The 13,336-nt window shown below is 35.0% G+C and overlaps 1 protein-coding gene across 1 annotated transcript in view; it reads right to left on the minus strand.

Annotated features, from left to right (window-relative positions):
* The window catches only part of LOC134228081 (uncharacterized), a 22,902-nt gene extending 9,779 nt beyond the window's left edge, over positions 1–13,123 (minus strand). Inside the window, exon 1 of the mRNA XM_062709858.1 lies at positions 12,669–13,123. Coding sequence (XP_062565842.1) covers positions 12,669–12,941 — 273 coding nt within the window. The 5' untranslated portion in view covers positions 12,942–13,123. The remainder of the gene's footprint in view (positions 1–12,668) is intronic.
* Positions 13,124–13,336: the final 213 nt, after the last annotated feature.

Raw genomic sequence — 13,336 nt, forward strand, 5'->3', positions numbered from 1 at the left:
TTTTTGTGTAGAGGATAATGGTCTAAAATGCATCCATGGAGAAAAATAGCCTAATCAAATCATTTACACATTTCGGAGCGAACGTTTCCGTTATCAAGAATTTCCCCAAAAATGTCTTATTACTCGAGACGAGCCAGCCTCGGGCTGAAAGTCTCGATAATAAAGACAAAAAAAAATTGTCTTATTAGGCTGCCTAGAAAAATCTACTGAATTTATCCGAAAATATATTTTCCTTTTCATCAGTAAAAGGATTTTTTGTAATTGCTAAAATAAATTTCCCTGGTCTTACTTTATTTTTATTTATTTATTTATTTTATTTTATTCTACTTCATCTGTCTGATACTTCATGAAGTATGACGAGGAAAATCACACACAGGATATTTCCCCAAAACAAAAAGGGTTTCCAATTTTCAAGTTAAGTTTCTGGAAGTTTACAATTGAATTTTTGAACTTCCAATGGAAATAAATTCTGAACGTTCAGAGTCAATTCTTCTGAATACCTAAGTGAAATTTGTTTTGAGAGACAGATCAGCCTCGGGTTGCAAGTTTGAATTTCCACAAAAACTCATTAGTAAGTTCAGAAGAACTTATTTGGAATTTTCTCTGAATTGATAGAAGATCAGCGAGAGCGTCAGCGATTTTCTTCTATAAAACTTGGTACTGAATAGGTAATGTCAAATTGTAATGGAAATGTTCGCTCCGAAATGTTGTGTGAACGATTTCGTTGGGCTATTTTTCCCATGGGTGCATTTTAAACGATTTTCACCTAGCATAGCATAGCATATGTGATTGTACAAATCGTGGGTGGCTATACAATACTCAATTGAGCAATCTACTGTATATTGTCGCAAATTGGTACTTGGGATTAGTACCTTTTCCTATACAGTAGCAGTTGTATACCTGGCCACGTCCTTATAATCACGGAAGGAAGGGAAGGAATGTTAGATCAACATCTACTAGTGAAGATGCAGGGAACCCATACTACCTTCATAGATGTCTAGGGAAGGAAAATTTGTGTTAGTGGGTAAAGTGAATAATAGGGAGCTCTATTCGACAATATAGAGCGTTTGTAAATAACAGTATATGCTGCAAAAATAATAAAATATATTCATCAATTTACTTACGAACCGTCCAAAGGAGGACAAAGTCACCTGGATTTTACAAATGTTTCGCTGGATTTTACAAAATTTCGGCAAATCGCGCGATAGTTCTGCCGTCCGAAATAACAGACAACTCACACTGAAATAATAAACTTTATTACCGGACGCGCAATGCAAAACACAAAATTTCGGCAAATCGCGCGATCGGTCTACCGTCCGAAACAAGAGCCAACTCGCACTGAAATAATTAACTTTTTACCGGCCGCGCAGCATTTTAAACGATTTTCACCTGTACAAAAAAATATATGCATTGTTATGGCCTTTAAAACCATGAAGTTTGATACCCATATTGATATATTCAAAAAAAAAAACTATAGGGTTGACCAGTTCCAGCTTTCACAGAATCGGTTTTACGGATTTCGCGGAAGCCTTTTTTTCGACCGTTCCGTTCGTTGACCGATCTGTGACATCAATACACTGGATTTTGTTTTTACGCGATTTACATTTTCTCAATTTTTCACTCATCCTAAATGTTTAACGCATATTAATTATCATGTGATTTTTCTTCGATTTATTCTGGATTTTTTGAAACATGTTGCGAAGAGTTTGGTGGTAAATTGAAGTCACACGATAAAAAATACGAGCGAAAAAAAATCGTGTAAAAACAAAATCCTGTGTATCTCAATCAACTCAGAAAAAACTCTAGTTTCTGTAAAAAAATATAAAAAGAGCCAATATTTCACTCATATGAAAAATACAAGTGACTAAAAAATAGCATTTTTGGCATGCCCTAATACAATCCGAAATATCTATGGTATCCGGCGGTTTGAACATGAATTTAACTCAGTTCTCTAAAACAAGATGAATTTTCCCCTCGAAGCCTGATAGAACCAGTTACTGGATTATAGGATTTCGGGCGGTCATTAATCGAAAATGTCATGTCTTCCAAATTATTTCTTAAACATTTTCTTGTTATTGTCAATACTCTAATTGAGAGAAATTCTAAATTTGAAGTCTCTAGGTGCACTAGCTCCAAAGATATAAGGTGTCAAGGTCAGAAATGGTTAAAAAATTCAGCAAATTTCAGGAAATTTTTTTTTTCAACTATTTTTTAAAATATTTTCTAAATGTTTTTTCTCTGATGTAAATACATCATTACAAAGGTAATTATATAAGCTTTGAAATGAGGTGCAAAAACTAATGGGTACATTCTAAAAATTAAAAAAAATACGAATGCGATAATTTTTTTTAAAAACAACGCTAATTTTAAATATGATAGTGAAGAACTTTTTTTCCTCAATATTCCCCGGGTTCTTTTATAATACGTATCAAGGACGATGCTTTGACTAAAATATTCCGAAGAAATTTCTTGCCAGTATTTGCAATTAACAGAGTTAAGTCATTCTGATTTTTTTTTTCGTTTGTTTTTGCCTTTCTCGTACTCTAAGTACGAGTTTAGCTCACTTTTGTTGCACTTACCCTAAACCAATTGCTCTCAATAGGTTCCATTCAACGCAGAATGTTGTCTTATTGTTTCCTATTGAAAATGAGCCAAATCGGACTATGGGATCAAAAATGATGGCCAAAATAATATTTTCAAAATGCACGAGAAAGGCACCATTACCGCTAGGTATGTTTTTGCCTCTATCGTTCTCCAAGGTCAATGTTCACTCCAAAGACGAATGTTTGATGGAAGGCTCGGAGACCCCTAGTGTTATATACCAATCAACTCAGCTCGACAAGTTGAGGTGATGTCTGTATGTGTGTGGGCAAACAAATCTCAATCGTCATTTAGACTTTTTTTGTATACATCGCTTCCTATTCTAATTGGTCCTGTTTGGACTATGAACTCAAAATGTATGGTCAAAATACATTTATTGGTAATAATTTCGACTTCATTTAGAGTCATCAAAGGGGTAAATGAATAAAACCCCCAATACAGCGACGGTAACAGCAGGATTTGACAGTGCGCTCATATTTTCCTGTTTCCGGCATTCTCTAATCATAACTTTCTGAACTATTCATTAGATTCTAATGAGGAACTAAATATGAGATTTCATAATATTTGGATATTTATAAATCTCCTGGAATCAACAATTCCCGACATGTTTATTGCAAAAGTAAAGACGAACATTATCTTATTTAAAACCGAATTTTATGAAATTCCTGGTTAATTGAAGTCTAGTCAAGTGCTAGAATCTGAAGACGACCACACTGTTGTAATCGAAATACGGATCTGGAAAAATATCGAAATAATTGGTGGAATTAAAAGGAGTTACTTAACTCGTCTTAGACGAATGACATTTACGTCATTTGAAACTAATTCGGTTCTCTCGCTGCCAATTTCAGGGTCCTTTAAGGGCTACACTGCCGTTATACGCATAACTGTTCCATGTATATAGGAAATCCCAGCAAACATGGGACAAATATGTATGACGGTAGTACATGTTTATATAAAACCCAGATTAATCCACCTAGCAGTGATGATGCCTTTCTCGTGCATTATAAAATATATTGAAAAATCACATTAGAAAGGTCAAAAGCTCTTTGGGGAATAGATCACATTTTTTCGATCATTTTTAATATTTTTGCCTTGCCACCATTCAAAAAAAAATTGTTCTTTGAATTTTCAAGGGGGACCTTTGAGGAAAAACAATGATTTTTCAATAATTCCGAAAAGCAATGATCGGGCCCATTTCCAATAGCAAACAATTCCCCGTCGAATGCAACTTGTTGCGAGTAAATCGGATAATTCTAAGTTCTAAAAAGTGTGCCTACAAAATTTGTACACATACACAAAAAAACAGACGTCACCTCAGTTTGTCGAGCTGAGTCGATCGTATATAACACTATGGGTCTCCGGGCCTTCTATCAAGTTTTTTTAGCAATCATATAGCCTTTCGGTACAACTTTGTTGTACGAGAAAGGAAAAAATGCATAAGTTACAAATATGCGATCGTGCGATAGTACAATGATTAGCGATAGTAAATACAATGATTAGCGCAACGGCGCGTTTTGAAAAATACATATGGATTAAAATTCGATATGTTTCCAACTTTCCTGATTCCCACGTAGTGTTTTTTCACCAGTGTAATATTAAAGTTCAATAATACTAGTTGTATGTCATACATTGATTTTGCATCCCTTTGTGTAATAATTGTACAAGCACATTTGTGAAAATGAAACCAACAATTCACATAAATATAAATGAAAAAAGCCGCATAATATGGAAATAAGGAGGTGTATGAAATCACCCATATGCCCAAACTACATCATCATTCCACCCAAACCAAAAAGCAGTGGCTAACTGCACGCCTCTTCTTTCCTTCCAAAGCATGAAACAAAATGGCAGCAAACGTAACGAGCGCACGAGAAAGCACGTACGTAGGTATGCGATTTTTATTTCCAACGATGAAACTTTTACTGCTGTGTTGATGCGAGCGGATGAAGTCATCGGCTTCGGGTCTCTAGCGCGTGTGTGTTCGTCCATTAGTTTTCGTGTTCCACATTTGAAGCTTTGGAAAACTTTGCTTGAGAGGTTAGCATCATCAATAGACCAATGCAAGATCTTAACTTAACCTCAATTATTTGACAGTTCACAGAGCTTGTTTACAGGGTGTTAGAATTAAAATCGATCAGCTGGAAATAAAAATTAGTAATTTTCTTTCAAAATCATTTTGATCCGAATATTCTAGTGATATGCTTTGATTCCTACCATAAATCCACCACAGCAGACATCAATATTCTTAATTAATCGCAAAACAGTTTTTCCGGAAGCTGCTCCAGAGACTAAGTCCCTGTAAACAAGCTCTGTGAACTGTCAACCTACGTCATCATGCACTGGACTATAAAGCACGAAAGAAGCAACACAAACATTCATGCTGTCAGTTATATACACGGTGCGAAATTCATTCACCGCATGCGGAAATACTACACCCTTAATTTGTTTTACTCAATATTGTGCGGTTACTTGCTATTTTTAAACTTTATTAAAGTGTTATTTTAATCTCCAGATTATGTTCAACGCCGTACTTGCTAAATGGACACGGTCGGTTAAAGTAGCTGTTCCTTAAATAGTTCGTTAAAGTAGTCGCTAGATTATTCGCTGTTGGTTTGAGCGAGACAGAGTATATGTAAAAAAAAATTAACCAGCAATCTGCGGTGTATTGTTCGAAATGAACGTTTATCAGCAATGGACTTTCTGCTGTACTATAGATCTCGCATAATTTATCAAAAGGACCTAAGTAACATTTTTTTCATGAATTAATTTGAGTACTGCAATCAACAGAACAACATGAAAGCTATTGATTGCAGTATTCAAATTAATTCATGAAAAAAAATGTTACTTACGTCCTTTTGAAAAGTTAAGAGAGAATTCATGAAAAAAAATTACTTAGGTCCTTTTGAAAAGTTATGCGGGAAATGTAATAAAATGCGTAAAGCCAAAATAGAACTTTTTGGGAACTTGCAAGTGTTCTGATTGTTTAAGTTGACTTTTTGTAAATTTATTGGTCAATATTTAAGAAGTGCAGTTAAAAGAAAAGTGCATACTTAGTTTTTTCAAATTTGATTCAGACTATCTTTTGAAAAGGGTCAAACTTGTTTTTACTGATTTTTTCAAATGGACATAATCGAAAAACGACCCTTCCTACAAAAAAGTGTTGTATGGGTGACTATCGCAAAATCAGTCAAACTTTCTAATAAAACTTTTTGAAAAACTCAAAATTGAACCCTACACTAAAAAAAATCGATTTAAAAAAATTAAAAGTCGATTTGCAAAAAACGCCCTTTTCGATTTGGACAAAATTTTGTCTCAAGATAGGTGATTATGTTCCCTACACACTTAGTCACGGCTTCCCTGTTCGGTAATTTTTTTTACGGTTTTCGAACCGTAAAACGTAAACAATACCGAAAATTCAGTAATTCGACAAAATATTATCGATGGTCAGTGATATGCTTCTTGAATTACTGAATTCGGTAATGACAAATACCGACTTTACTGTAATAAGTGATTGTTTACTTAGTGTTTACTGATTAGATTGAAAAGTCAGTAAATACGAATACCAAAAGTTCCGTATTTCTTCATTTCTACCGACTAGCCCTTCAAAAGTAAACGTCAACTGAGTTCGTGGTTTGAAAAGTCAAGAAATTTCTTTTACCCGCATTTTTCATTTCAAAGTTCTGGAAGCAAATACTGGTTTTTTAACTCTGGAAGAATCTATTTGTAAATCTCGAAATCGGATTAGTTAGCATCGCCAAGAGCATCGCTGAAGATTACGGGTGCACTAGTGAATCTCCAGTAGAACAAAATAGAAAGTCCTCTCACATACCGGCTGCTGCTGTTTTCATTCGTCATAATTATATTTTAGAAATTATCTGGTTCTCAGCGACAATCCATGCCCAAGCAGTAATAGGGATGGAAGAAGTTCGTACTTGTCGGTTCCAGCTATATTGAGTACAAGTACATCACCCAATTAAAAATATTGAGAAAATTTCCCTATTTTGGTTGCAAATCTTTGGTCACGGTCTTTGGACATCAAATTATATCCAGTAGGAAGCATCAATTTTCATTGCATAAACTCATTTATATAACTACATATCGTTGAAGTTGGACAACGATACATATTTCCTCCCATTTTTTAAATTTGTTCTGCCTGTGATGGCTAATTAAATGATTTAAAACAAAAAAATAACTGGAAAATTCGGTAAACCACGGTAAACAAAATAATTACCGAGAAACTCAGCGAAAAAAATACTGACTTTACCAGCATTTTTTTGACATTTTATGAGTTCGAATCATTACCGAATTTTCGGTATCATCTGAAATTACCGAGTTAAGTCTGCTGTTCAAAAACCCAGTAAAATTTTACCGACTTCGGTAATCGAAACTAACTGTGTACCAACCGTCCATACATCGCAAGCTGGGCACTTTGAAGGGAAAAAAAAATTTCTTACAAAAACTTTTTCTTGACGGAATTGATTTTTTCAGTGTCTTTAACCCTTAAAGGCGCAAGGCGATTTTTTTAGTAATCGTCGGAAATATTTTTAATGTAAATAATCATTGAAATTATTAACATTGAACGTATTTTCGGTTTGTTGTTTTAAAACAACATTGCGCATTTAAGGGTTAAGGGGTGGATTTAACATATGTATACATAATATACTCATATTAAGTATTCATGTACAGTCAGGCAGAGTACAATGTTTTGGTCGTAACTGGTCGCAACTAGAAATACTAGAATAAGAGATCGGCGAAGACGCCATCTTGGTTCCAATCGAACCGTCAAAAGTGGTTCCATTTCGACTTGTTTACTTTTTGCTTCCATAAGAAGCAAGCAAAAGTTCAAGTGCTGCCAGTATCATTGTCATGATTTCATGCATTTTCATACGTTGCCATTTCGACAGTTTTTCACTCCGCCGGTCTCTGGTTTTAGGGTGGCTAGCTAATAATGGAATATAATATTTTTTTGAAGATATAAACCCCTTCTTAATATTACTCTTAATTTAAAAACAAACTATATTTAGTGACTAAATAAGACAATGTATCATAAAAATAGATTTGCTTGGGGTTCTATAACGATGGCTTTCATTGGTTTAATTTCAGATGAAAATACACTGAAAATAATTCCGACAAGAAAAAGTTTTTGTTAGAAAAACTTTTTTTCCTTAAGAGTGCCCAGCTTGCGATGTATGGACGGTTGGTAGGAAACATAATCACCTATCTTGAGACAAAATTTCATTTAAATAATAAAGGGCGTTTTTTCGCAAATCGACTATAAAATTTTTAAACTGATTTTTTTCAGTGTAGGGCTCAATTTGGATTGTTTCCGATATTTTCACTAGAAAGTTTGACTGATTTTGCGATGGTCACCCATACAACACTTTTTTGTGGGTTTTTCTATTATATCCATTTGAAAATATTAGCAAAAAAATTTCAGCTCTTTTCAAAGGATAGTCTAGATTAAATTTGGAAAAACATTTTTGTTTTCATTTCGGATCATCTGGTGATTTTTCATTTCTCATTTTTCATTTCTTACTTCTTACTTTTCACTCCTCACTTCGCACTTCTCACGTCTCACTTTTCACTTCTCACTGCTCACATCGGCCCATACACTGTTAGATGACTTTACCCATTAATGGGTACTGTGTTATTGTTGATAATATTCCCACCGTGAAAAATTCACCCATTTTCTTGAAAAAGTGCCACTACCCATTTTAATGAGTAGTGGCGCTTTTTGAAGAAAATGGGTGAATTTTTCACGGTGGGAATAATATCAACAATAACACAGTACCCATTAATGGGTAAAGTCATCTAACCGTAGGGAAAAATAATGGCAGAAATGACGCTTAACTTTAAAAAGAACATATGTCACCTTTTTTTCATGAATTAATTTGTGTACTGCAATCAAAAGCTATCATATTGGTCTGTTGATCGCAATATTAAAATTCATTCATGAAAATATGTTTCTTAGGTCATTTTGAAAAAATAAACGAGAATTTTCAGTGTATACATGAAATCTTAAAATAGGTACTTTTTAACTCATTAATGGGTCTCTATGTTTCTTTGTGAAGTTTTTTCTTCCGTGTAAGCTGTGTATTCTATGCTGTCAGTGTGCCGGTTTCGAATAAATTGTGTCTTGGGAGAACATAACCTAGAAAATCGATAGCTTATTTGTTACGAAATAATGATGTCTCATAACTCTTTGAATATTTACTATTTTTTGAGAAGTGCCATCATTATGAAACTCAATAGTGAACATCGAATGCAACTTGTTGTAGCAAAATCGATTCAGGTTTAGTACTAGAAAAATTGGCTAATGTTTCAATGTGCACACACATACGCACACACACACACACACGGACACACACACGGACAGACAGACATTTGCTCAGTTTGTCGAGCTGAATCGAATGGTATATAATACTATGGGTCTACAAGCGCTCTATAAAAAGTACGTTTTGGGAGTGAAATGAAAGCCTTTCTGGTACAACTTTGTTGTACGAGAAAGGCAAAAAGCACAATTGTAAATAACTTGTGAAAAAAAATTATTAGCGAATAAGTCCCATGACATCGAAATGACATTTCCCGTCACTGCACGTAAATTTCATAGAACAGTGAACCATCCCATAACCACTAACTTATTTTGAATTCCTCTTCTAGGGGGGTAGGGGGAGGCGTTTTGTTACTTTCTTCCCACAAAAAATTATGACTATCCGCATACAAAACATGACAACATACAAAAATATATGGACGACAGTCCACAATGATAATAGGGGGAAGGGTACATGATGCCCTTAAATTACTGTACTTAGTTTTTGCTCAACCCCCTTCCATCTCCGTAAGAAAACATATAGCATTAAACTTCCCAAATTGGTTTGCTTTGGCACGTTAATGGAATTTATGGGAAAAAATACGTGATTTATGGGCAATCCCTAAAGAAAGGGGGTGCTAGAAATTACATATTCATCCTTTTTCGACCATACTTAGCTAAAATTAAGTGGAAAATCACTTTAAAAGTCCAATTTTATTTTTGACCGCTCACTTGTATGGGGATCCCTCATAGTGCAGTTGTTGAACGGAATTTAAAATATGTAAAAATATTCTGAAACGATTAGATCATGACTATGGTCTGGGTCGGCAGGCTCTGAGTCACTTCTAAGATCTGAAAATCGGGATATCAGAAAATGTGTAAATTTGAATCATCCATAGACAGACAGGGATTGAACTTATCATTTCATTATCATTTAGTATTCATCCAATAACTAATTCCAGAGGAGGAATTCCGAAATGTGTTCTATGGCGGACTTCTGGCGCCATTTCCCCTCTACAACTTTGTTTAAGGGTACATTGCTGTATGTCTAATATTTACGGCGTGAAACGCTAGTATCACTTATATATACTAAATATAATAAGTGTAATTTGAACAATTTGTCAGTCGTCATAGGGCAGCCGTGCCGGTAAGACGCGCACCCCAAAACGCCACCGTTTGGGCTGCACCTCCGGCGACTGACAAGGGCTTGGTGGGGAGGCTGGGAATCGAACCCATAACCGTCCGCTTATAAGGCGAACGTGTACCCACTACGCTACGGGACCTCCCAATGAATAACTACTTGACAGTAACAAAACAATCGTTTTTGAATTTTACTTCAAATATATGAGTACTCATATGATACGAGTAGGTATCGATGCTTTTAATTCGATATTTGGTGGTATCGATACTTTTATAGGATACTACTTTGAAGTTAAAGTATCGATACCTCTGTTGTATCGTTTCATCCCTATGCACAGCACATGTTTCGAAAATGGACATATTGATATGAACTTTCGTAAAAGAATTCACGTGTCTTGGAGGGACTCGAACCTCAACCTCCTACTAGTTGGAACCCTCAACGTTCAAGGCCCTCCAAGACACGTGGATTCTTTTTCGCAAATTTCATATCAATTTGTCCATTTTCAAAACATGTGCACATGCACAGTCAAGATATTTAACAAAAGAAATAAAAAATGGCTTTTTCAGCGATTTTTTTTTCTATTTCCGGTGAAGCAAGTATAGCAATGTAAGCAATTATCAATGTAAACCAAAATATTTTACCGTTGGTTTGATTGTTACGAGAGCAACATGAGGTATATTCTAGAAAATTCTTAAAGCATTTCCAATGATTTCGTGCTAGAATTTCGGAAGGCATTCCTGGAGGTATTCTTGAGAGTATTCGTAAAGAACTAAAGTTTTCATGAAGGAGGAATTTTTGAAGAAATTCCTAAAAGAAATTCCGGAAGAAATCCTGAAGGAATTCCTAAAGTTCTCCTGAAAAAAAAAATCGAACAGAATTTATGGAGGTAGTTTCGAATGAATTCTTGAAAAGAGATTGACGAAATTCCTTTATTCATTTCCAGAGCATTTTTTTACAGAAATGTCTGGACCTAGGAAAATTTTCAGAGAAATTTATGAAAAAGTAACGGGAGAAATTTCCAAATGCAAGAGGTATTTGCTGTAGAAATATTTGAGGTATTTACAAAAAGAATGTTTGGAGGATTCTCCAAAAGAATTTCTGGATATATTTTTGAAATAACATAAAGATGAATACAGTGTCGACCCGATTCTGTCACTCCCCGATTTCGCCTACCCCCGATTTTATCACGTTTTCGACCCGATTTTGTTACTCCAAAAAATTTTGAAAATTTTAGTCGTTAACTACAATGATTTTCATGAAATAACTTTCACCGCCTGTGGCTTATTAAAAATAATTTCTGAGTACCTGTCAACGATTTCTTAAGCTTTCACAACAAGGAATAACGGGTACCGTTCACGCATTTTACCTTTCCAAGGCATAAACTGATTCACATTTGTAAAATAAATTAAAAAATCGAAAATATTTTTTTTCCGATTTTGTCACATTCCCTATTTTATCAACCCAAAATTTACCAAGGGGGTGATAAAATCGGGATATTACTGTATTCCAAAAATATCTGAAGGAATGTCAGAAAGAACTCCCGAAGTAAATACCCAAGGAATTCATGAGAATATCCGAAGAAGCATGAAATGATGTTGGATCGAATGTAAGCTGTAAGCTATTTTGAGTGTTTTTCTTGGTATGCAGACTTAATTCCAAAGTCACAACAGGTTTTACTACTGTCCAATATATTCAGATTACAGTGGTTCCATCATCACATCACGCTTCTTCGGATATTCTCAGGAATTGGAGGTTTTTAGAGAAGCATTTCAAAGAATTTCTAGACACTTTTCCAATAAATTACTAAAGAATTTCAAAACGGTAAAACACAATTAAAATTTCGTAATATTTGAAGCTGACTGACAATATTTTAACAGATTGACTGATCGCTTAACTGATCAACACCACGCCGAATTATCAATCAACCGACTTCAACATTTCCTCTTTATTAACATCAGTCTGGGACGTTCCCTATTTTTATGCAGTTTCGGCGTTTCATTCCCCTATAATTTTCATTAGATAATGAAAACATTTCCTCCTTTATCAACATCAATCTTTGAGGTTAATAGAACTATCACTTGTGCAGAAGAAGGTGACAATTTTAGAAAATTATATTTCGTTCGTTCATTTTAGAAAAAAAAAAACATAATTTTGAACTTGTCATAAGACGAGTTTGTTCCTTCCCATTTAATTCCACCATTTGATTGTACCTTGACAGATACGTATTTCGACCTCAACAGTAAGGTCGTCCTCAATGTCTCGTACTGGACTGTTGAGGTCGAAATACGTATCTGTCAAGGTACAACAAAGTGGTGGAATTAAATGGTTTAACCGTTTATTAACTGATATGTTAGACTAATTATGAACACTTCGAAAAAACTTTTTTTTTAGTTTTCATTAACGAGGCTTTTAGCCCGAGGCTGGCTCATCTCGAAAAAATCTATATTTTGGATGAAATCTCTGTTAAATGCAGAGGTGTACAGGTGGAGGGCTAGTTTTTTTTTTCATTTTCCCCTATGTGACACTATATAAATTATTTTACAACTGATTTGATGATACTGTACATTAATCACATCACACACTGAGCTTTAGTTGTCAGTTATAATTCACTCGTACCTGATTATTCCCAGCAGATCGACTGATCATTTCTTTAGCGAATGATACCGCCAACTGACCAGCAGGACTCATAATCAAATCTTTCGCGGAGTCGGCAAATCCACGACCCGCAGATGTGGAAGGATCCGTTTGGGGAAGTCCATGCTGCCTACTGTTCACATTGTAATTCAAATCATTCCCATCTAGATCGCGCACATCACAACTAATTTCACCAATGATCAATGCCAATAGCACAGCTCCCGTCGCTAGTAACGGAATGTTCCAGAACCTCATCTTGTTCGGTTCTTATCGTTTCTTATCACGCAGTGTCAATTCCTTGAGCACTAATATTTTAATCGTAAATTTTCGCACTGCTCTTGTATGGAGAGGTTGCACAAAACTGAACCCGAAGCTACAATTGAAGTAATATAAATATCTTTTTTTCTTTTGCTTAAAGAATCCCTTTGGTCGGAATGCGTCTACCTGAGTTACCTTTCCTCCCAGTAATGACTGAACAAAACAAAAACACAACAATAAAATATGCCTTCTAGAAATTAAAAAAAAGGTAAACCACCAAGATAGTAAGAAAGAGACGTCAACCATCAGGGTGCTCTTCTTTCGAACATTTTTCCTTAAAATTGACTCATCATCCACCCCGTTCAGGGACAATACGATCGACGACAAAAAGG

Source organism: Armigeres subalbatus, chromosome 3, assembly GCF_024139115.2.
Source record: "Armigeres subalbatus isolate Guangzhou_Male chromosome 3, GZ_Asu_2, whole genome shotgun sequence".
NCBI lineage: Eukaryota > Metazoa > Arthropoda > Insecta > Diptera > Culicidae > Armigeres > Armigeres subalbatus.